Raw genomic sequence first — 23,060 nt, 5'->3', positions numbered from 1 at the left:
AACCGGCGCGGCGGACGCTGTACCGGATCGCTTCCGCAGATGCGGCCCTGGCGCAACGGCGGCCAGGGAGGAACGGGCACGGTCTAGGAGAGTGGCGCAGACGGACTACATGGCGCGGCGGAGGGATCCTATGCGCACCCACACAGTACCACGCCTGATAGGCGCCCGCCGGTGCCCGCCCCCGGCACGGCCGTTCCGGTAACGCGGCGTTCCGCCTGGTGCTGTGACCCGGCCGTGTGCGGTGAGCGGGGCCGGGGTGCCCTCGGTTCTCTGAGGGCCGCACGACGCTGGCGCCACCGCGAAGGAGAGTCGGACCGAAGAGCAGCCCGGGCCTGGGCCCGGTACCACAATCCCCGGGTAAGCGGGCCCAGCGGGCGTTCCAAGCGGGCCCGCTGATCCCGCGGCGACGGCGCTCGCTGGCCCGCGAGGAGAAGCGGCCGCGAGCCCCCGGGGCGGGGCGGTTCGTCTTCAGCAGGTGCGTGAGTTCAGAACGCGCGCGGTGGGTCTAAGTTAATACTAAACCCGTGCATTTTGGCCTTGCAGGGTACGCGAGATTCTGGTGAGCCGGGGCGGCACGAGGGCTCCCCGGTGAGCTGCCGGCAGAGGCGGCCGGGGCGGGCGAGCCCCGCTGCAGGCACGGATGAGCTCCCTCGGACGGTCCGGAGTCACGCGCTGGGCTGGATCCATGGCAAACAGGTGAGACGCTTCAGCTGACGAAAACCCGGCACCCGAGGTCTGCGGACGAGTCGGTGACAGCGGTGACGTGCCGTGCCCTCCCGGTGCCGAGCCGTGGCTCCCGTGCCCGCGCCCGTGCTCGCGTCGCGCACTCCGGCGGCGTCCTCCGCCATCTTGCCCGTCCGTCTGTCCGCTGCCCTTTGTCTGTCCGCGGCTCCCGGCGCCTGCGGCGGGACCGGGTAAGGCGGGCCGGGCCGGGCTGGGGTTTCCGCCCGCGAGGGGCGAACCGGGTCTCGCGGCGGGACCTCCGCTGCCGAGGCCGGTCTGACTGTCAGGGCTGCCCGGCCAGGACCTCGGGGGCCCGGTCAGGGTTCCCGCATCCGTCCTGATGCCAGGGGAGCCGCATCCCTTTGTCTAGACGTCCGGCCGCTTGCGGGCCTTGTCCCTTCCTGCCGTCTCCCGTGTGCTGGGACTGCCGGCTGGATCCCGCTATCTGGGGAGGTTGTCGAGATCTTCGTGTGCGTCCATCTGAGAAGGCTGATGGGATCCCTTTGTCCGTCTGTCAGTGTGAGGCTGACAGAATCCTTTTGTCCGTCTGTCCGAGAAAGCTGATGGGATGTCTGTGTCTCTCTGTCGGCGAGGGGCTGATGAGATTCGTGCGCTTGTCTGTCTGAGGAGGCTGACGGGATCTCCGTGGCCATGTGTCTTGTGGGAAATGGGTTCAGCTCCTCCTTTTGTCTCTCTCTAAGAGGACTGTTGGATGTGCCACGTTCCTCTGCCAGTTCAACAAGGATGATTATTAGGCTGCAGGAATGGACAGGAGGGAGAAGGGTGTTGGGACTGAGGCTGCAGTAATTTTTGAAGGGGACACTCATCTTTTGGAGGGGGCAGGATTGCTTAAACCTTTGCCTGAGAACTGGGTAGGACTGCCTATGCACAGTGCTTTGTGACATGCTTGTGGATTGTGTTGGACGCTGGCCTGGAATCCAGCTGTGGTGATGCAGAGCGAGCCCCATAGGCAGAAGGGTGGGGAATGACGCTGGGACAGCCAGCTGAGCTTGGCCAGAGACTTGGAAGGTTTCAGTGAAGTGTGTGACAGACTCTTCTCTTCTCAGATGAGCCCTCTGCAGAGGGGAGGAACACTCTGTGCTCCCAGGTCAGGGAAACATGTCCCGTCGGAAACAGACCACTCCTAACAAAGTTCACTGTGAGTATGATGTTACGCACTATTCTGGGACCCTTGCTGTGGCTGGATTGTGGAGTGAGGTGGGGAGGAGTGGAATGATGGGAAGGGACAGGTTGTGGGGAATGGTGGTTACTCATGTTTTGTCTTAGGTGCATAAGAAGAGAAACTCAGTTCTCTGCATCAGGGAAGCTGGCTGTGTCCTGGCATAGCAGGACAGGGATAGGCTTGAACAAACAACTAATGTTGTAAAGGTGGGTGTGTATGTGCAGGGCCTGTAGCTGGGCTTTGCATTCACACTGTCAAAAGTACAAGTCAGAATACTAGAAAATGCACTTGGGACTCTGGCCTGCCTTGGGTAGCAAAGGAAGTTCTAGACAAGGTGGTTGGAGCATGCTGGCTGAAAGCAAGCAAGTCCTGGGTTTTGATCTTCATGCTGCCACAAACTGAGCTGACTGGCCTTGGGCGTGTTACGTAAGCTCACTGTATCTCAGTTTCCTACCAGATAATGAAATAAAGCCATTTGCTCTTTACCGTCAAGGAATGGGTGGTGGCCAAGTCATTTACAGGACAAACAAGTGCTGTCTGCCAGATCATTCTTGAGCTGAGGTGGTAAGATGGATCTCTGTTTCTCCAGCATTGCCAAGACTTTAGCATTTGTTTGACAGTGGAAGGGCTGAAGATGCTGTACATCAGCACTTCTTGTGGGCAGGCTACAGCCAGGCACCAGTGGAGCTGGGAGACATAGATGGAGGTTTTGCAGAGGGGAAACTGCACATGCGTAGCTTTTGTTTGGCAGCAGAGGGAAGGTGAGGGGCCTGAAGCTATGCCCTTGTTCATACTCAGGTTTGTGGCTAGAGGCATGCTGGGAATTTGGGCTGGAATTAGGAAAACAAGTTTCCACTTCTGTAGACCTCTGAGAGCAAGGCTGCTGAGAGGGCCCTGTGGTTTTTTGGCTGCAGTAGCTGTCGGGAGTATGAGACAGAGCTGAGTGCTGCAGCCCTAACACTGCCTCACTGCTGGTGCTGCTGGCTTGCATGTCTGCGTGTTTGTGTGCTTCCTCTGTGCACAGGTACGCAACAGGCATCTGTGCATGCTGCTCTTTGTGCTAGGGGAAACTCTGTGCTGGAGCTGACACCTAGCACAGTCGGTGAGTGCACTGGCAAGAACTGCCTCTGTCTGGGACTCGCAGCCCCACTGGCTGGGCAGCTTGGGAGAGCCAACTGAGCTGTCCTTGTTGGCCAGAGTGAGGATCTCAAGGAGTGTGGCTTGTGGCATCTGCATTGCTTGTACTCTCCGATTCCTGCTTCTGGTTGCTGGGTTCCACAGTGGGCAGAGTACAGGTGTAATTTGCCTGATAATACATCAATGACTTTGGAGTTGTCGTTCTTAGAGAAATTTGGTATGTCTGGTATTTTGTCCTGTGATGCCAGTAACGTGCCTTGTGTCCACACACTTCTGCTTCTGAGAGTGCCCAGGTATTACTGCTGCCATTGAGCTCAGGTTTATGTCAGGTATGCACTTAAGCTGTCTCCCTTGGGCCAGAGTCGGGGTCTCTTGAGGATGGAAACCAAGGGCTACAGCAGCTCTAATGGTGCAGGTAGTTTTCATGGCGTTTAGCTGGGTGCTTTTCTGCACTTCACTGCATAAGGGTTATGTTCTTCAGAAGCTTGTACTATCATATATAAAACTCTACATACCACAAAATTCAGCTGTGCACTGTTTTCACAATGAACATTGCGTTTTTGTCTGCAATACAAATGATTGTATCTCCAGTCTTGGTTTCGAGGGAAGCTGTCTGACAAACATGCTACCGGTGGGCATGAGCTTATAGCATCAGGTATGCCATGGAGAGGAGTTCACCTCCTCTACACGCAGTATGTTGCTACAGAGCAACTATTCAGCAGGAGCCATCAAGAGCAGCAAGTAGGACTACAAGAAAATAAAGGGACCGAGAGATACCAGAACTTGTCAATGGTGATGTCTTCACCTTAGGATGGAAAATCTTGTCTGTCTTATGATGAACGCCACGAAATCGTTGGGACTTCTCTGTTTACCTAGCCTGCTGTGTGTCTGGAGGGCCCAGAAATGCCGTGCAGTGCCCTGACGAGGATAATCGGAGAGAGCATCGGCTCCAAGAACGGGGTGAGCCAGCAGAATGAGTCAGGCTGAGACATAGCAGACATATTACTGGGACTTCTTCACAGGGACTGCAGTGGTTGGGAGGAGAGGAATGAAAGGGACAGCAGGTATGCAGCTTTTTATGCAGTTGCCTGCAGCTGGGGTCTGATTTGGCAGGCTACGGGGCTGGGGAAGTGCCTTTTCGATTTGCATAAATACGATTGTGCATATATGACTGGACAAATTTGACGGGAGGATGGTGCCTACTTCTTCCTTGCATGGCCACTCCATCTTCTCTTCCTTCTTGGACTCACTAGAGCAAGTGACAGCTGCCGATCTCCTCTCCCTGGCTTGCTTGGTGTCTCCTCTTTCCAGGATTACTTTCCAGGCTTGGCATGACCCTCATTTCACCTTGCTCTCACAACAACATGGTTTGCTGCCCTCACTTAGGACAGAATCACTTTGCTTGGCAAGTGGAGCAATCAGCTAGGAGATTGTATGGTTACAAGTCAAAACAGTTTTAAATAGAAGTTGATGTGTAAAGAAATTTAAAATAATACTGAAACAATAATTAAACAATGATAAAAATTGTGGTAAAATTTATCACAAAAGTCTTACTGTGCATGATGGCAAGTCCCACAGTTTTAATTGTAGTCATTTCCCCTGCAGCACATATAAGGCTCTTAAGAATATAATTTTGTTTTACCATGTGGTACATGAAGAACACACCTGACAAAGTGCTCACAAACAGAACAGTAATAGTGGAATATACTTGTTGAAAAATAAAATACAGTTAGATTGTTTGTGTGGGGATACCTTAATTGATTCAATTTGGTCTTTATTTTCTCCCCAGAGTATGCAGCATAAAAGTTTAAAAACTCTCTAAGCAATTCATCTATTCTTGCATTCATCTGTTACTGCGCTGTCACCCCATCAGTCATGGACCACTTGCTGTCTTTGTGCTTGCCAAAATTTGTTGCAGGTATTAGCATGCACTTCTCTCTCCCTGCTGTCCACAAGCTGCTTTGCTTTCTATTGCTGTGCCCTCTGCAACTGATGCTTATTTTAGAACTCTGGAGAAGAGCTTTTGTTAGATTAATTCCTGCTTCTGAGCTCTATTTATCATGGTTCCAATATCCCATTAATCCTCTATTTCCTTCCCTCTCTCTCTAACACACACATGTTCTGTGCTCTTTGGTGTTCCTTGGATTCTACTGATTTTGAAGGGACAGTATCTTGCAAGAAATAGCACCCAGCATTCACAACCGAGCAGAAATGTTACTTGCATCAAATCCCTTGGTTCTGAAGGGCTCCGTGGACTGCCATTGTTAACCCTTTCAATTGTGTTGTTTTTCATTTCAGTAACCACTACAGCAGTGTGGACAACCCAGAATAGCCATGGGGCAGGTGGAATAGATCCACAGTGGTGGAAAGACTTGCAAATTTCAGGTCCAGGAACACAGAGAAGACCTACATGAACAGGGACTTTTAATTGATGTACAAGGAGGGAATAAACTGACTCATCTCTGAGAGACCTTTCTGTTTAGGAAGGAAGGCAGGGGAATGATGCAGTTCTTTTGGATTTTGTTTTGTGGATTTTGGGGTGGGAGTTGTTTGTTTCTGTGTTTATTTTCCAGAACACCTGAGAGTTATCCTGCATTCATACAGTTCAAGAAGGCAAGGGCTCAGGGCTGATACCTCAGCAGACCCTAGCAGTCATGCCTGTCTGTGTTACACAGTGCCACAGGGCTGTCCCCTACCTCCACCACTGCTCACTTGGCATCCCACTCATTCACAGCAGTATGGAGAGGAGAATGGAATACAAAGCAGAGGCATTTGTGTGATTTCTCTTGTCCTACATCTCTAGCTGTTTGTAAACAACTACAGTGACTTGTTTTGGTGTTGTGGTCAGCCTGCAGCCCTTTTTGTATTTAATAAAGAAACTTCTGGAGAAGAGTCTGTGAGTTCACTATTGAGCGTAACATCTCTTACTTATGGCAGTGATCCTAAAGCTGTTGCCTGTCTTAACTCCCCTTTTAAATGAATGGAAGCATACCCAAAGTGGGGTGGAGGTGGGGGTGTGTCTGTTTGTGAGCATGTCTGTGCAGAAACATCAAAAGTATAACCCTGGACCTATCAAACATTAAAGCTCTAAAACTTCATCAAAGTAGGACTTAGTCCATCAGTAGATAATCAGGACACTCTTTCTTAAGTTCTTTTGTACACTATTACAATATATAAGAAATTTTGTACAAGTGGGAGACAGTATTTTTACATGTTTGCCTTTCCCAGTCCCGTGATGCTTTTAGATACAGGCTGTGGAGGATGCACAGGACGTCACCTGCTAACAGCACGGGTTTGGTTAACAGATTGCATTGCTGGCTGTAAACTGGTTGTTCTCTGCACTGTGCTGAGTCAATGCTCACTGGGCTCTGGGGGTGTTATACAGAGGCTAGAGGCACACACAATTGCTCTCAGTTACTGTGACTGATGGCAGTGTTCCTAATGTGAGGAGTTCCTTCCTCTGTCACCTCAGATAAAGATCCCAGCTCTTAAATCCTGCGGACTGTCTGTGTCCTGCCCTGCCTTTGGGCTCCAGGCTGCTGCTCAGTGGGTGTGTAATCTGTCTGAAAGGGAAAAGGGGGAAGAAAACAAACATGTAATTGCTTCCACGAGCAGCCTAAGTGGCATTTGGGAATTCTGCTTTGGAACTCTGTCAAAGGTAGCAGCACATCTCCCACCGTAGTTTTACATCTGTCCTGTGTTCTGCAGGTTTCCTCATTTCACCATGCTTTCTCTTTCTCTTGCAATGCTTTTTTGGTCTATGGACTTTTATCCTGGTGGTTTGTGGGTTTCTGCTACTTGGAGAGGGCACTGGAATTCTGTGGTGTCTGCTGCTCATACAGTCTGTGTCTCAGTCCCACCAATGTGAGGCTGTCGTCCAGACATAAAAACAGCACTCCAAGTCACGAAAACCATTCAGTGCTGGAATGACTTCTGAAAGGGTGTCACAGCAGTCATGATGGTCCCTGCTGCTTTCAATGACAAATAGACTTGGTGCTCCTCAGCACCTCTCCTCAGGCACATGGATTGTGTTCTCAAATCTTCTCTACAGAACCCTTTCTCACATTTCTGAAACAGAATGATAAAAGCCTTCAAATGCTTTTGGAAACCTCCATGGGGACATTGGGAAGTAAAATTCTTCTCCCACAGTCTCCGTGAAACTTCTGAAGGCCTTTGGAACCTTCCAAAAATTACGGCTTTTTAAAGCCCTGCCAAAATTGCAAGGTGAGCCCCAGGAAGGCAGTGTGAGTGGGAACATGGAGCAACACTGGCTCGAACAGTTCAGCATGTGGGAATGTACCTGTCCTTGTAACAGGACTGGTGCTCTCTCTTGGGAATTCAGTTTCCTGGTTATACTGGTGCCAGCTGTGGCCCTGTGCTAAAAGGTAACATTATCTTCTGAAAGCTATGTCTTGATTTTATGTGAAAAATGCACTGCGTTTTCCTTGGCATTTTCACATTTGTGCTTTGAATGGTTCTTGAGCACTTATGAATCAGTTGATAAATGCAACCCAAAAGCCAGCCTGCTGGGAACTTCAGCACCTTTCCTAGGCCTCCCAGCTCATCCACTGGAAAAGGTAAATCACAACTACCCCTGGAACAATTTGTTTGCTTTTATATGAAAATGAATGGTTGCCTTTCATTGTTATTCTCTGGAACCAAAACTTCTTTGAGCAGGGATTGCTGTAAGAAGTTTTCATTCAGAGCACAAATAACTACTTTCTTTCAAGGTGTTTGCCATCTCCTATTGAGTTGAGGTGCTAGTGGTCACTGCTTTTAACAAAACAAAATGTTTTGTCCTAAACATGCATCTCAGCTCTGTGGGTTCATTCCCTTACACTTCTGTTTTGAGCACATGAAGTGCCAATGAGATTTATTTTAGCAAGAGCCATTCCTGCACAAGGCAAGGTAGTTTTCTATCCATCATATACACGGGAGAACACCAGCTCTGAGCATAGACACCTTCTGTAAGGGCAGCTTGTCCTCATCCCTCCTGGGACAGAAGAGGGTGACAGAGCATGCCAAGGGCAACCTCTAGTTTTGATATCACTGTGGAGGACAGGTGAGGTACCAGGCACTTAGGGAGGCGCTATTTTTGTGCAAAATGCTTGCTACAGCTGGGAATAAGACTTAATAATTTAGAAGAGCTATACAGTACTATCCCTGGTCTGGGATACTGTCATAGTCCCCAGGGGCTTCCTCCCACCCTGAACTGTGCTGCAGGATATTGGTGGATAGCTTGGCAGCAGCAAAAGCCACCTGGCTATTTATGGCAGATATATGGGGTCACAGGTATTCTGTGGCTGGAGTGGCATATATGTAGTATGCAGACAGCAGCCCAGTGTTGCCCATTGCCACTAGTGAGACTCTTCTACACCCAGGCATTGGACTCATACCAGCAGGTGCCAGAGGCTGGTGTGGCAGGGTAGGCAAGCAGAGAAGTGACCTAAGTGCTTTCCAAGAGGTGACTCCAGAGGTTCTGCACAGTGCAGGTGAGCAGCCCCATGCCTGTTGTATTTTTGGCAAGCCTTGGTGATGGAAGCAATGGAACAGCACCAGTCTGACTCTTTGTCCTTGTGGCTGCCAGGGGAGCAAGTCTTTGCAGGGCTGGAGGAGCAAGCCCGCCAAGCCATGATGAAAAACAGCTTTCCTGGAGCTCTTGGGGACCAAAGGCCAACAATTCGTCCACTGCAAGACCCTGACTCCAGCAGCAGTGAGTTCTGCCCCTTCCAATAACAGCAAGGTAGTAGACTGGGGAGACTCTGGAAAGGGGTGAGGCTGAGGGCTGCATAGTGTGTGTGCATCCTCCGAGGACTGTCTTACCCAGCTCCTCCTCCAGGTTAGCCCTTTGCTCCAGTGCAGGACTTTGTCCTAAGGACCAGACCAGCACAGCACAGACTGGACAATGCCATGGGACCCAGTCCCATTTCACCAGAGCAAGGTGGAAACAGCAGCAGGTCTGGCAATTGTCAAACAAGGCAGTGTAAGGGGCCATGCCCAGGGACTCAAGTGCCCTAGACTGAGTTTAAATGGAACCCCTAGTTGGAGGGGGTGGGTAGAGGCCCCTTGTAATGCTGGTCAGGACAGTTAAGGCCTGTGAGTGCTGTCAGGACCCTGACACTTGGTATAACTGTTCTGCACATTTCAGGTGGCAGCGATGATGAGGAAACCACTCAGGATGAAGTTTCTTCCCATACGTCCGAGGAAGATGGCTCAATGGTGAAAGTGAAGAAGGAATTAGAAAATGCAGAACGACCTGTGGCCAGAACTCCACTGATGAGAGAAAATGAGGCAAGTGTGTACTGGCTCTGCACTCACCATAGCCTCCAGGGAGAGAGAAGGGTACTGTCTAAACACTTCCTCTCCCCATCATGTTTCTTTATCTTTCTCTCCCTCCCACCTCCTCCAAACAATGTCTCCTGGCAGGAGGAAAGGGTATGAAGAGCTTTTTGGCTGCCTGGAACAGGAGACAGCAGGCACACACTGGCCAAGATGTTTGCAGAGTGCTTCCCCTTCCCTTGGTTCTGGTGCCATTCTCCAATCGGCTTCCCCTTGCCACAGAACAGGCCCTGCCTTCTAGAGCCACTGTGCTGGCAAGAACCTGGGTGCAAGTGAGGCCATGAGGCTTCTGCCTCCTTTCTGTGAGATGCAGGAGTTTTGCTCAGAGGCTACAGAAGGAGGTTTCTTTCAGATATCAAGAACCCAAACCAGCCCTGGCAGGACTGGGCGCTCGATCTGCTGGCAGCATTGGGAGGAGCTAAGGAAGGGGCGGTGTGGCTGCGGGGGGTCTGTGTGCCTTACACCAACGTGGCTGTTCCCACATGTAGGTGCCTGAGAGTTTGAACGCTGACCCCATGCTGGGACTGTCACAATGCCCCCTCTGCCAGCTGGAGTGTGGAAGCAGAGATCAACTCATTGCACATGTGTACCAGGTAGGGATAGTTCCAAACTGTGGAGTGTCTCTGGCCTGAAGCCTCAAATCCAGAAACAACTCAAAGCACAGAGTAACTTGGTTCTGGTCTTTGCAACCACAGAACTGAACTTCTAGCTAGGATGTGACTGAAGTTTACAGCTGTAAACTGTGTCCAGAGGGTGGCCGGGGGAAAGAATTAGCAAGGCCCTGGTCTACAGATCTGGAAAACACAACTCTGTGCCAAGGCTGTCTCTGCAAGTATTTCAGGCTAAAACCAGACAGTTCCTTCAAATTAAACATGAAAGCAATTTTTACGTCATTCAGTGAGATAAGAAACCTTCCTCCTGATCATTTATTTTATACTTCATTACAGTTCTTGTAATTACACTTCAGAATAGCTGTTCTTCATCAAAATTATTCCAGTTTTGCAAGAAATCTGTGGTAAAATCTTAGGTTTTGTTGTCAGTGCTCTCTTCATAGCACACCAAAGTCTGTAGCAGAAGGAATGAAGCAGAACTGAATTGGCCACTTACCTGTACCAGTTGTCTCCATCTAAGTGCTTCCTCACCAGCATCCTGCCTTGCTGTTAATTGAGTCATGCTTTGTCCTGCACCAGCAGCTCCTGGAGTGCATTTTCGAAAACAAGGGTCAGGTCTTACAATCCAAGTGTTTTGGCCTTAATCTTTTCTCCTGCACTGGAGTTGAGCCATAAAGGGTTTCCTCCTTGTTTGACCTGTGACACACCAAATTTCTTGTCTTGAGCTTGGTCTAAAAGCTGGCAGATAGAGATTTAGCAGTAAAAGGTTCCTATTCCAAGAGGCTGAACAGAATGGTTTGAGCATGCCTTGGGCTGGGCAGGGAGCTGGGCAATGTGTAACTACCACCTAAGTGGTTGTTTTGCAGCACACTGGAGCGGTGGTGAGTGCCAAGAGCTACCTGTGTCCTGTGTGTGGCAGAGCCCTCAGCTCCCCAGGATCCCTTGGGAGACATCTCCTGATCCACTCAGAGGACCAGCTGTCCAATTGTGCAGTTTGTGGAGCACGCTTCACCAGCCACGCCACCTTCAACAGGTCAGGGTCACCCTGGCCAGTGAGTGGGCTAGGGCACCACATTAAAGATTAGGTGGGTTGCCATGAATGACTCAGAAGTGGTGGCACTGGACCCACTGAGGCCTGTAGGACAGTGCGTAACACCCCCAGTGAGTGAGATCCTCTTGATCCCTTCCTGTCTGCAGCTCTGCATCCCCTGCCAAGACGTCTGCAGGCTGTGCTGGTAAAAGGGTCTTTCTTAGCACTGTGCAGAGCTAGAGAAGTGCAGAAAGCACTGTGGGCTCCAGTCTCTGGAGAAGAATCCACCCTTCCCCTTGCCCACCAATCCATTGGAGTATGGCTGCACTATCCAGATGTGTTCATCACGCCCGGAGCAGGACTACAGGCAGAGACCAAAATGTTCTTTTTTTGTGTCCTGCCTAGGGGGAGATTATCTACTGACCAGTGGAATGGGGCTAAAAGGAGAAATTCAGAGATGATGGGGAGGAGCGGCCTGCTGGTTTATTCCCACTCTTGCACTCTTCCAACCCAGATACTGCTCCGGGCTAATCCACTTCCTACCCTGGATAGGATAGTGCTTAATTTGAGATACTCAGACGTATCTGTGGGCAAATGATTTAGCAGAGGCCTCTGCCACGGGCTGTAGTGGGAGCATTGTTCATGGCAGCCCATGAGATGGGGACTCTGCCCACAGCACCAAGCCTCTGATTCTGTTCGTCCTGCTTTGCAGTGAGAAGCTGCCAGAGGTGCTCAGTGCAGATCGGCTGCCGGCACCACAGAGCCAGGGCCCCTCCAGTGCTGAGGGCAAGGATGTTGCCTTTTGCACCCCTGTGTATCCTGCGGGCATCCTCCTGGTATGCAACAACTGCGCTGCGTACCGTAAGCTGCTTGAGGCACAGACCCCCGGCATGCGCAAGTGGGCCCTGCGGCGCCAGAACGAGCCCCTGGAAGTGCGGTTGCAGCGCCTGGAGCGGGAGCGCACAGCTAAGAAGAGCCGGCGGGACAACGAGACACCTGAGGAGCGGGAAGTGAGGCGCATGCGGGATCGGGAAGCCAAGCGGCTGCAGCGCATGCAGGAGACAGACGAGCAGCGGGCGCGGCGGCTGCAGAGGGACCGGGAAGCCATGCGCCTGAAACGCGCAAACGAGACCCCCGAGAAGCGACAAGCCCGGCTCATCCGGGAGCGTGAGGCCAAGAGGCTCAAGCGGCGCCTGGAGAAAATGGATATGATGCTCCGGGCACAGTTTGGCCAGGATCCCTCTGCCATGGCCGCTTTGGCAGCTGAGATGAACTTTTTCCAGCTGCCAGTGAGCAATGTGGAGCTGGAGAGCCAGCTGCTGGGCAAAATGACCTTTGAGGAGCAGAGCAACAGTGCATTGCACTAAACCACAGCCAAGAACTGTGCTGCCTTTGCTGCACCTGCCACATGTGCACTAGCAGGCTTCCACACTCAGGAGGCTGCTGTGGGTCCCTGCCTGACCCTTCCTGACACGTGGTTTTGGTTTTCCTCTGAACCCAGGAGGCGAACAGGGCTGAGAGATGCCTGCCAAAGCAGCTCTGGTGGGAGCAGATTCTGAGGATACAGTCTGCTCTGGGGGCCAAGTCACAGCCTGTGACAGAAGGAAAATAAATTAATGTTCACATGTATTAGTCCCCTTCTTTGTGCTTTGTCCTGTTTTTGAGCCCTTGCCCTGTAAATAGGTCTAGGCTGCTGTAGTTCTGCTGTAGGTTCCAATTCCAAGGGGCTGAACAGAATGGTTTGAGCATGCCTCAGACTGGGCAGGAAGCTGTAGAAACCCACCTCAGTAAAAAAGGATCTTGTTTACTGCAGCATGAATTACAGAGCTGAAGACTGATAGTCCACAACTCCTCCAGGAGTAATCCTTTGCAGTTTGTGCCCATAAAAAAGAAACAAAGGAGGATGTCTTTCTGGAAATGCCTGTGCACACCCTTTTTTTAAACATTGTTATGACATACTTAGTTGCAGTAGCATCCATGGAAAAACTAAGGAACCTGAGGTCCTGTTTTAAGATACCCCATAAAAACAGTGAAAGAAAGGCTGGCCAAGGTAAGCAAATAGCAAACAAGTTTGTTGCTTTACTTACAAGTTAATTTGCACTTAAACCAGCATTTCAGGTTTGCAAGTGAAAGAGTTGATTGAATGGTAAATAATAGAGTAGGTCAGTTTCTAGGACTCTATGGGTTTGCTTTTCCCTTTATTCAGCACTGGTGAGGCCACATCTGGAGACCTGTGTCCAGTGCTGGAGTCCCCAGTGCAAGAGCAACGCAGACGTACTGGAGGCAAAATGTGATTGTAGCCTGTGCCTCCAGGAGAAGGTTCCCATTGCTAATAGAAATCACTATTAAAACTGTGCAGCTATGGAAATTATATCTAGGCATCTTTAAACTGCAAAAGGCAAAAAGCAGTGGCACAGAAGGACTCATGGCAGGATAAAGAAGTGGTACACTCGCCATTATTTGGTTTCTTTAAGAATGAGCACCTGAAAATGCATGGTGTAATTTCGTGGTTTTCAGACATCAGCCCACCAAAAGCCAGTGTGCCACACTTCTGTGTTTTGTAGCCTGAAAGCCCCTATTACCTCCACAGCATTTCCAATTAAGTTCTAGAGTCATACGGTGGTTCAAACACCTTGGGAAGTACTGTCTTCTCTCTGATGGCTGTTTCTCTTTAAGTCAGAAGTGGTAACCACAAGACTGCTACTTGAGATCAGAAGAGCAAAGTTAAAACAAGAAGCAAAACCTTTTGACTACTTAAAACCCTCATTTCCTCCTCATTTTTCAGTTTGAAAAACTTTTGATTGCAGTCCCTTAAAGCCCTAGTTAAAATAGTTACCTTCCAAATGCATTACGTTGCATTTTTCTGGCAATAATGAATCACTCTCACAGCCAGCCGAGGGGATGCTACAGTTTTCTCCACCTGCCACTGCAACATCTAGTTTCCTCCCTGGAGAAAAGTTGTTTCAACATGACATTCATTCACCCTGTAGAACTGACACCCACCCCCGCTTCTCTCTCTTTGGGAAAAGGCACTGTAAAGAAGCTGTTCAGTTCCATGTTCCTTTGTTCATATCGTCCTTTGTTCTCTGATCTCTCACTGTTATCCTTACCTCTGTTTGTTTTCATACTCAAACCCACAGTTTGCTTCTGGCAATATCTGCTTTTGCTCTACCTCGTGTTTTGCTTGCCCAGCTGAGATGTACCTTTACTCTGCAACCTGCAGCTGGAACTTCCCCTGTAGCGTCACTGATACCTTATTCCAAGGGGTTCAGGAGAGATCACATAACACAGAAGCATCTGAAAACACAGATTTAGGACTTATAATCCATCTGTCACCATGTATCTTGCCCTTGACATGAGTCTCCCCATCACTGTGTAAATCCAGAGAAGCCACATGCTAATGACCACTGATACTGCAGACAAGCAAAAAGTCTCAAACACCAAAGGAAAAGCTATTGGTTTATATATAGATATATATATGTATATAGATATATACTGTGTTTACAGAGTCAACAAGTTAAATGCAATATTCATAAAAGCATTAACAATAAAAATACAATCTGTTTGTAGGCAAATACAGACTTAGAATGGTAAAACAGGAAAAAGGATCTCACCAAAGTACAAATATACAGTACAAATTGATTTATTTAAAACAGTTACAAAAAAAGCACAACAAAATAGAGATTATCCTTAGAATTATTAATGCTTTGTTAAAGATCAGGTAGAAGGAAAGTGGCAGGGACAAAGTTGGAGGGGAGCACCTGACTAGTTCTAAGGCTTTAGATACACTGCATCGGTTACATGTTAATACAGCCATATACTGGGGGTTATAGTGAGGGGTCAGCACTTATCTACAAACATCTCTCTGCCTCAGGGCAGCCCAGCCAGCTCCCCCATGCCTCTCTCTCCCTCTCTCTCTCTCTCTCTCTCTCTCTGAGCAGACCCTCCCCGGCGCTAAGGTGCCATGAAAGCCAGAAACAACTGGAGTGTGCAGGGGCGTGTTGGCAGGGTGGACGGCAGCAGCCTGGAAGGACCTTAGGGGCAATTCTGTCCTTGATGGACAGGTGTGAAGGCATGGAAGGGCCTGGACCATCAGCATTTTAAACTATATGTGGAACACCCTGGGCCAAACTGTACAGACTGTGTATTTGTAGCCATCTTAGCAGCTTCTGCAAAGTGTCAGGCTCTAGCACAGCTTGAAAGACAAGGAGCATTTGTGAGTGACGGTGGGGAAAGGCACGTGTGCTGCTGCGGGCAGGAACTAGCATTTGGGCTACTCCAGCTGCTGTAGTTTCTTTTACAATATTTTCTGAGTAACAGGGATTGTTAGTTCTCTACAGGACAAAGTGACTTCAAGTGTGGGGTGGGGACAGGGACACTTAATGTGAAAAGTGCAATATAAAAAGCTGCTCAGCAGCTGGAAGGGGAAGGCAGAGGGGCCTCTGCAGCTTCCTTCCCTTCCAGACAGAGCTTCCTCTGCATAGTCTGGTAGTGATGAGCGCTCACTGCTGTGAATGCACAGGCCCAGAGACAGGCTTGGCTCCGCTGCACAGCAAACCCCAGCCATGTTCCATGGGATGGGACAGATGGCTACAGCCAGCCATTATTGCATCCCACAGACTCCTGCTACAGAGCATGAGCTGGATAAGATTAGGGCCAGGAGACCTCCTCCTACAGGCAGGACAGACTGCAGCTCTCCTACCCTTCACAACAGCAGCAGGAACATGGTATATTTCTCTGAGAAGTCTGTCACATCTCTGCCACCAGAAAAGCCCAGGTAACCATCCCACTCTGAAATGTCTTCCTGGCTTTATCTCCTCCTTTCCCTGTAAACCTAAGAATTGAAAGACTCCTCCATGGGCTCATTCACAGCATTTCTCCCTGCAGCAGAGCCTGTCTCACACACTCCCTGTCCCAGGAGAGCCTCAGTACTCAGTACAACCATCACTATGGTGCTAAGCCATATAGCCCTGCCCAGTAAGGACAGGTTCCGGCAACACTACCACTGCTGAGCTGGGCTGGAGAATTGCCAGTGGCCCCCTCCTGCCCACCCTTTGGGGCAAGCAGCCAGACACACAGATTCTTCACCTCAGTCCCCTGTCATGAGCTGTGCTTCAAACCACTGCTTCCAGGGAAGAGCTGGCAGCTGAAACATCCACAACACTGGGACTGACAGGAGCCTGGGTAAAAGCACTAAGGTCCAGTTCACCCTGGCCTGTTCCACAGAGCTCAGGACTGCACTCAACAGAGGTGCAGCAAGCCAAAGTCCAGGTCAGCAGCCAGGTAAACAACAGGGCGAGCACCTTCACAGCCCTTCAGCTGCCTACAGTACAAAGCTATTTAAGCCACACAGCATCTTGCCTCATTTGTCAGTACTGCCCATTCCGACAGTGCAGCTGAGATCGAGGAGTTACAGTAACACACATGGTATAAGGCAAGCTCTCCAAACCCTCACTCTAAGACAGACTCCTGTGTTCAGAGACACACAAGGGGCTCTGCACCCTCAGCTGCTCAGACATTGCCTCTATGGTGTAACCAGCCCCTCTACATTCACATGCCATATGTATGCAAGATCCCTTTCTCAAGTGCCTGTCACAGCCCTGAATTCCTTTGCATGCACTGTGCAAAGAACAGGCATGAGAACCTGGGCTCCTCTGCCTCCTGCCTTTGGCCCCAGACACCTCAGATATCCTGAGCATTAAGTACTAATTACCAGCATTAATCGAGAGTTTTATGTAGGAGAGTCCAGTCAGCAGGAGCTGTGACACCTCAAGGGGATGAAGAGGCCCAGGTGGACCCTTCACTGACAAATGGAGCCATGAAAACAGCATCTGTTCCCACAGCTGCTGCACCTGAGAAGGCAGAATCTTCCCACAACAGCATCACCGTAACTTCACACATCCCAAATGCAGCTGATGAAACCAGAAGCAGTGTGTCATTTGGGAGAAGCTACACGTGATACAGGCAGCATCCTCATTCTGGAGAACCCTGTGAGGCACAAACACTGAAGGCATGGTTAGCACATATCTCACCTAAGGCCTGTCCTGGTGCAGGCATTTTAAAGGCAACAGAAACAGCTAGCAATGTGCTAGGAAAACAGGACTGAGGCCAGGATGGAAGGGACATTCTGGAGACTAACTTGCCCAATACACACGCAGAGCATGCGTCCCTTGCACAGTCAGCAGAAGCCAACCAGTTACAGGACACACTCCTGGGGAGTGCAGAACAGCCCTGAGACAGCACCACTGCAAGGAGAGGTGCTGACACACACCATTCTGTGACAGAGAGGAGTGGTGCCCCAAGAGTCAGGCACATCTGACAAATTTCAGGAAGATGAGAGCAGAGAGACAGAAACAGCATGCTGAACATCAGGACCCTGCACACTAAGAAAGGCCCTCTCCAAAGCCTGGTCCTATGACAGAGATGGGCACCTGAACACAAGGAATACCTAACCCAGGTTAAGTCAGTGAAAACTGTTTTCTCACCAGGACAGTGACTATTCTTTATCCTGGCTGAGCAATTAGAGATGGTGTCATAACACACCGTCAAAGAGGGCAGATTAGTGTAACTACAGGAGCCTTCATTCAATAGAGCATTATCACCACAATGAGGTATTCATACACAATTGTATTAAATCTCACCATGAAAAAGACTACTCTTGATTTTACCACATTGTTTTACAGAGGAACTCCAAAGAGAAGCATCAGAAAAACTAACACAAGACCACCCCAAAATGCCCTGTGACACTGTGATATTTTTAGAGTCCCTACACTAATCATAGAACTGTACTTAGCACAAACTTTGTACCTTGCCTGCACGTGCACAAACATTTGTCTCTTGTCTAGAGCTTATTCAGGAAACTGCCTGCAGGGAAGGATTAGCCATCTGGAATATTTTTCTGACTTAACTACAAAATAGCATCGGTCTTCTCACAGAAGAAGGATGTTTTCATCCTTCCCTAGAGAATGCTGAATGTATTTTGTTCCATATTTTAAAAAAACCCAAACCAATAAAATACCCCAAACAAAAATTCAACCAAACAAAAAAAATCCAACCCCATTCATCCCTAGGTTAAGCCTCTGCAAAAGCTATCAGCCCAGGAGGTGTTTTCTTGAAAGTTACTAACATGGGAAGATTTGATTTGGTGGCAAACAACTAAATAGACTTTATAGCAGGAAACAGACATCTCCCATCCCAACTTGTGTCCCATCCCAAGTGCTCAAGTTCCCTATTCACCTACACCCAAACCCACCCTTTTGGTCCTTCCTCTTGAATTTCTGTGATTCATTCAAATCTGTACATTCTTTGCAAGAAGAAAGAGCAGTTGGATTCAGTGGAAGAGACATTACCCAGAACCACCAGAGAAGCACCTCCATCCTGCCCTTGAGAGCTCCATCGGTGAACGGTCCTTTTAAAGTGCATGTGTAAAGAAAGGGGATACTGGGAGAATAGCCCCCAAACTCCAGTGGGGACCCATCTCTTCCCATCATGAGAAAGGAGGAATAAAATCTTCAGCAATTTTATCTGCTACCTTAAGCCAAGTCTGCCCTCCTCGTCTCTCTACCTGCCCCAAATGCTCGGCCCCTGCCCCGCAGGGAGTCAGTTATCCCAGGAGGTGGGAGAATGCCCCAGCCTCCGGCCTCTGGAATGCTCTCATCACACACTCATGAGCACATCCCTGCTCCCCACCCCAGCTAGCCTGTTGCTGCTCCCTGAGGCACTGGAGCCCTCCTGACTCCCCAGGAGGAACTGGTCAGCCATGGAACTGGAATGGAGCCATTCCTGCAAGGCAGAGAGCAGACTTTGCTGGTGAGCCTATGACAGAGTCTGTGCAATTCCTCCACCTGATGGTGAGGCTCACCTGCTGTGGCCGCCCTAGCTCACACCTCCAAGGGATCATTTCCCTGCATTCGAACGCCCTTCAATAGACAGCTTGACCTCCTGGGGAATGAAAGAGGGACGGAGCAGAGAGGGCCGAGGCTCCTCTGCCTGCACGCTGTATCTTTGGAAGCCTGTGGCCAAACTGTACAGACTGCCAGCCTCAGGCTGAGAGGATTCTGCGTGAGAGCTCTGGACCATGTTGGCTCTATCTGTGTGGCTCTTCCTTTCAGCAGCTCTGTCAGATGGCTCTCTGGGCCCCTGAGCTGTTCGTTCCAGTCTCTCCCTAGCAGACACCAGCTGATCTGTGAGAGGGGAGTTGGCCTGAGAAGCAGAGTTGCCATTCATGCTCTGTAAACTGATTGATATGCAGACATCCCCCACTTGCAGCCTGTGACAAGGCAAAGCAAAGAGCTGAGCAGTCCTCCCTGGGCTGCAGGAGGACCAGCCCTGGCCGTACACAAAGAAGGGATGCTCTGGGGGCACATCAATGCTCACTTTACTTTGTTGCTCCCCAACCACAAAATGCAGTGTGACAAGCCCAGGCCACTGGCTTTCCTGAATATCCACCACAGTGCTGGAGTCGATCTTCAGGCCTCCACTCACCTCCGCACTGCGAACAAAGTCTTGAGTCTGCAGGTCCTCCACCCGCTTGAGCTCTCCTGTCGCCAGCTGGATGATGGCTCCTTTCATGAAGTGAGAGGGCAGTTGTGAGGAGCTGGGTGGCTGCAAATGGGCCAGCTCCTTTTCAAGCACATTTCCTCGAGCCTGTGCATCTGGGCTCTCCCTCACCAGGGCTTCTGAAGTGGAAGACCTGACAGGCTCAGATCCAACGGGAACAAGGACTGGCTTGCCGTTGGCTATCACCATTCCTTTGGTTAACTGTCTCTGTCTAACAGTCTCTTCAGGGGACATTCCACATGGGCTCTGGGACTGGCTGTTCCCAGCTGCAGCCCTGTCTGTGGTGTTCCTCGGCATGTCTCCCTGCCCATCAGGAATATTATGGCAAAGGTTCAAAGGGCTTGGGTCATCTTTCCTCTGGGCTGCCAGAACATGATAATCCTGAGCCGCCAACACCCCCACTACCCTCTGAACCTCCAGATCAGCATCTGGGGTGCTCCTGTGAGTAGGCACAGATATCTCTCTTCCCAGCATCTGGTAACCTGGAAGGAACTGTCCGTCGCCCATACATCCTGCTGCAGCCCCTGGGGGCAGACAGTCCTCAGCTGCACTGCTGGCAGAGTCCACGGCCTCGCTGGGCCTACTGGCCACGCTTTGCTCCAGGGGTCTCTGCCCACCATTGGCCGCAGCCACCTCTGAGCTCAGCTGACTGTGGTGCTGAGGAGACTCTGGGCTCCCACCTGCTACAGGTGCCTCATAGGCTGAATACCCTGGTGGGAGGCGGGACATCTGATAATAAACAGGAATTCTCCCCGGTGCCATGTCCAGCGGCTGAGGCGCAGCATGGTGCTGCATCTGCCCAGGAGAGGCTGCAGAGGTGGACTTGTTGAAGCTGTGGGTGGGAGAGGTAGTCTGGGGGGAAGGAGCAGCTTCTTCCGTGAACAGGGAGGCATATGGCACAAAGTGGGGGACATGGGGGGCGGTGAGGTTGGTAGAGGGAGACAGGAGAGGACTAGGCAGGAAGGCAGGAGGGACGGCATAGGGCACTGTGTAGTGGGAACCGATGAGCTGCAGGGAGGCCGAAGGGATCTGTGCATAGTGGATGGAGGGGAAGGGCACCCCCGGGTGCTGGATGATGGGCGAGGTCACGTTGAAGGCAGGGGGCAGGGGGCTCACGTTCACCACGGGGTGCAGGCCCGTGGGGGAGAAGGTGGCAGGCGGTGCTGCCACTTTGTAGAGCATCCCGTACTGGTCCACCGTCAGCCCTGCCGCCGCCTCGGGGGCCTCGCCGGGACCGTAGCGCGGTGCGGCGGGAGCCGGCCCGGCCGTGCGGGCCCACTCGGGGCCCTCGCCCGAGCCCTGGGCTCCCCCCGCCCGTCCCGCCTCGGTGCCAGTGTTGGCGGCGGCAAGTTCCCGCTTCTTTGGCGGGAGACACTCCTGGCTCCGCTCGTGGCCCGCTCTCATGGCGCCCCGCGGTGTCCCGGCAGCCCCGGCCGCGACGCTCGTTCATGGGGGCACCCACTGGGGCTGCCACGCGCGGGCTCCTGGATCCGCGCCGCCGGCCGCCGCCTCACCTGTGCCAGGAACAGAGGGAGCCATGAGTCCCGGCCTCGGGAACGGGGGGCGGCCCAAGCCCCGGCTCCGGGAACGGGCACGGCGATGGCCCCTAGCCCAGGGTCGGGACGCCGGGGACGGAAGACGCCCGAGCCCGGTCGCCGCCCCCAACCCCGGCCCCAAAACCCCGGCCGCGCTGCGCTGCGCCGCGCCCCGCCCCGTCGAGTCCCGCGGGCCCTCCCGGTGCCCGCCCGGTGCCCGCGGCTCACCCGCCATGGCCCGAACCGGCCCCGCGGGCCCGCCCGGTGCCCGGACCGGCTCCTCCCCACCCACGGCGCACGGCAATGACGCGTCGCATATCAATGACGCGAACACCGACCGCCGGAACTGCTCACCCCTCGGCAGCGATCGTGACTCCGCCGTGCCCGGATGGCGTCACGGGGCACCCACAGCGCCGTTGCCGTGGCAACCAGCTGCGTCCGCCCGGGGCCCAGTCCGGCCCTTCCTGCGGGACGTGTCCGGGGCCCGGCCGCACAGCGCGAGTCACCTGACGGCAGCGCCGTGCGGCTTTTGCTGGTTCCGCGCCCCAGACGGGCTCTCCCAGCTGTTGGTCGGGAGCGTGGGCCCCGCGGCAGCGCGGCCCGGCTCCCCTGTGGGAGCCTTCGGTCTGAACGTGCCCGTGCCCTCTCTCGCACCCCCGCAGTGTCCCGCCGGTCCCACGCTGCTGACTGGGCTCCGCGGGGGGCAGTTCCTCGTCATTCGGTGATCGTTAATGTGGTATAAGGTTCTGGAAGTGGGGACAGAAGAGCTGCCTAGAGCGGGGGCGGCTCTGTACCCCCTTCCAGAGACGCCTCGTTTACTGGCGCACACTGCGCTCTCCTCACCGCCGGTGGACATTTAAACAGTGCGAGATTCGGCGGGCTGGGAGGGGCTTGGCCCCTCCGGCCCTGGAACTCCCCGGTCCCGGAACCGCGGACACGGGCCAGGAGTCCCGCCCGACCCCGCCGTGGGGAGCGCGCGCCGCCGGGACCGCCCCGCACGTGACGTCATCAGGGACTGCCACGGTGCAAACGCACCTATCCGACTCGTAAGACCAGCCTCGCGGGTGCTTCCGCCAAGAAAAGTAGTGCGAACGGCATTTTCTGTCCAGCCACCGGCGGTTCTACACCACCCTCTCGCCATCCTCGCCGCGTTCCCGCCGAACCCGGCGCGGCCGCGCGCCCACCCGGGGCCGGGAGAGCCCGCGAGGTCGCGGGGAGCGAGCCGGCGCGCGGATACCTCCGCCTGCGGTACCGGTGCTGCGGCCGCGCCGCCGCCATTTTGAATGCCCGGCTCTGTCCGCCGCTGCTGCTGCAGGGACCGGCCTGGTGAGTGGGACTGACCCGGGCCTCCACTGCCTAGGCCAGGCCTCCCCTGACCTCCAGGTCCCGTCGCCTGGGGTCCCGCGAGTCTTGGGGCCTCTGTCCGCCCCGAGCTCCGCGGCTGGGTCTCGGCCGCTCTGTCCGCGAGGCCGCCCGCTGCCCTCTCTCCGGCTCTGCCGGCGCCGCTGCCTCTGCCCGGCGGTCCGGCCTGCTTCGAACTCTGCCCTGCGCCCCGGGGCCTCCTGCCCGGGCGCCCGGAGCGCTCCGTGGCCCGCCCTGGTCTTTCCCTGCCGGGAAGACGGCGGTGCGGGTTCTGCCTCGGCCCCCCGTCCCCGGAGCTCGGAGGCAGCACGCGGCTGAAGCGGGAGCGCATACCTCAGGAGCTGGTTCGTGCTGTCGCTCGGTGCCGTCTTGGGAGCAGCCGGGACTTGTGCCCGTCCTTCCCTCGGTATATTATTGCCAGGGCTGCACACGCTCCGAGTATTACAGCTTCTGCAGTACTTACCGTTCATGGGTTTTAATGGAAGCAGGCGATGTTCGGTCTGGCTAAAGGCATTTGCAGTGAGCTGCTGTCTGATGGCCGGTCTGTAAGGGCGCCTTCAAGTCTCTTCTTCAGGGCTGGT

General features: G+C 52.7%; 3 protein-coding genes across 13 annotated transcripts in view; 2 read left to right on the top strand and 1 right to left on the bottom strand.

Annotated features, from left to right (window-relative positions):
* The first annotated feature begins 257 nt into the window (after positions 1-257).
* Positions 258-12,655, top strand: ZNF821 (zinc finger protein 821). 8 transcript variants are annotated; one of them, XM_032121524.1, is made up of 9 exons: positions 258-357; positions 544-696; positions 1,791-1,882; positions 3,920-4,003; positions 5,342-8,756; positions 9,192-9,334; positions 9,871-9,975; positions 10,860-11,026; positions 11,736-12,652. In XM_032121524.1, exons 5-9 carry the CDS (start codon positions 8,579-8,581, stop codon positions 12,388-12,390), a joined length of 1,248 nt encoding a protein of 415 aa, XP_031977415.1. In that variant the 5' UTR covers positions 258-357; positions 544-696; positions 1,791-1,882; positions 3,920-4,003; positions 5,342-8,578; the 3' UTR covers positions 12,391-12,652. The 8 variants fall into 8 exon arrangements, with proteins under 8 accessions (XP_031977415.1, XP_031977416.1, XP_031977414.1 ...); XM_032121525.1 differs by having other exon boundaries at positions 3,920-4,107; XM_032121523.1 differs by having other exon boundaries at positions 3,854-4,003.
* Positions 12,656-14,469: 1,814 nt separating this feature from the next.
* On the bottom strand, positions 14,470-22,095 carry ATXN1L (ataxin 1 like). 2 transcript variants are annotated; one of them, XM_032121515.1, is made up of 2 exons: positions 21,472-22,095; positions 14,470-21,096 (listed from the first exon to the last, which is right to left on the bottom strand). In XM_032121515.1, exon 2 carries the CDS (start codon positions 20,984-20,986, stop codon positions 18,920-18,922), a length of 2,067 nt encoding a protein of 688 aa, XP_031977406.1. In that variant the 5' UTR covers positions 20,987-21,096; positions 21,472-22,095; the 3' UTR covers positions 14,470-18,919. The 2 variants fall into 2 exon arrangements, with proteins under 2 accessions (XP_031977406.1, XP_031977405.1); XM_032121514.1 differs by lacking the exon at positions 21,472-22,095 and adding an exon at positions 21,346-21,437.
* Positions 22,096-22,236: 141 nt separating this feature from the next.
* The window catches only part of AP1G1 (adaptor related protein complex 1 subunit gamma 1), a 38,210-nt gene continuing 37,386 nt past the window's right edge, over positions 22,237-23,060 (top strand). The window contains exon 1 of one of the 3 annotated variants that reach the window (XM_032121513.1): positions 22,237-22,443. The gene's annotated coding sequence lies outside the window, so the exon portion shown is untranslated. Of the gene's footprint in view, positions 22,444-22,808; positions 22,886-23,060 lie in introns of those variants that run through there. The other 2 variants (XM_032121511.1, XM_032121512.1) reach the window with 2 other exon arrangements.

This window comes from Corvus moneduloides, chromosome 12 (assembly GCF_009650955.1).
Source record: "Corvus moneduloides isolate bCorMon1 chromosome 12, bCorMon1.pri, whole genome shotgun sequence".
In the NCBI taxonomy this organism is placed as follows: Eukaryota; Metazoa; Chordata; class Aves; order Passeriformes; family Corvidae; genus Corvus; species Corvus moneduloides.
Note: the sequence above shows the minus strand (reverse complement) of the source record. Positions and strands in the feature narration are given on the sequence as shown.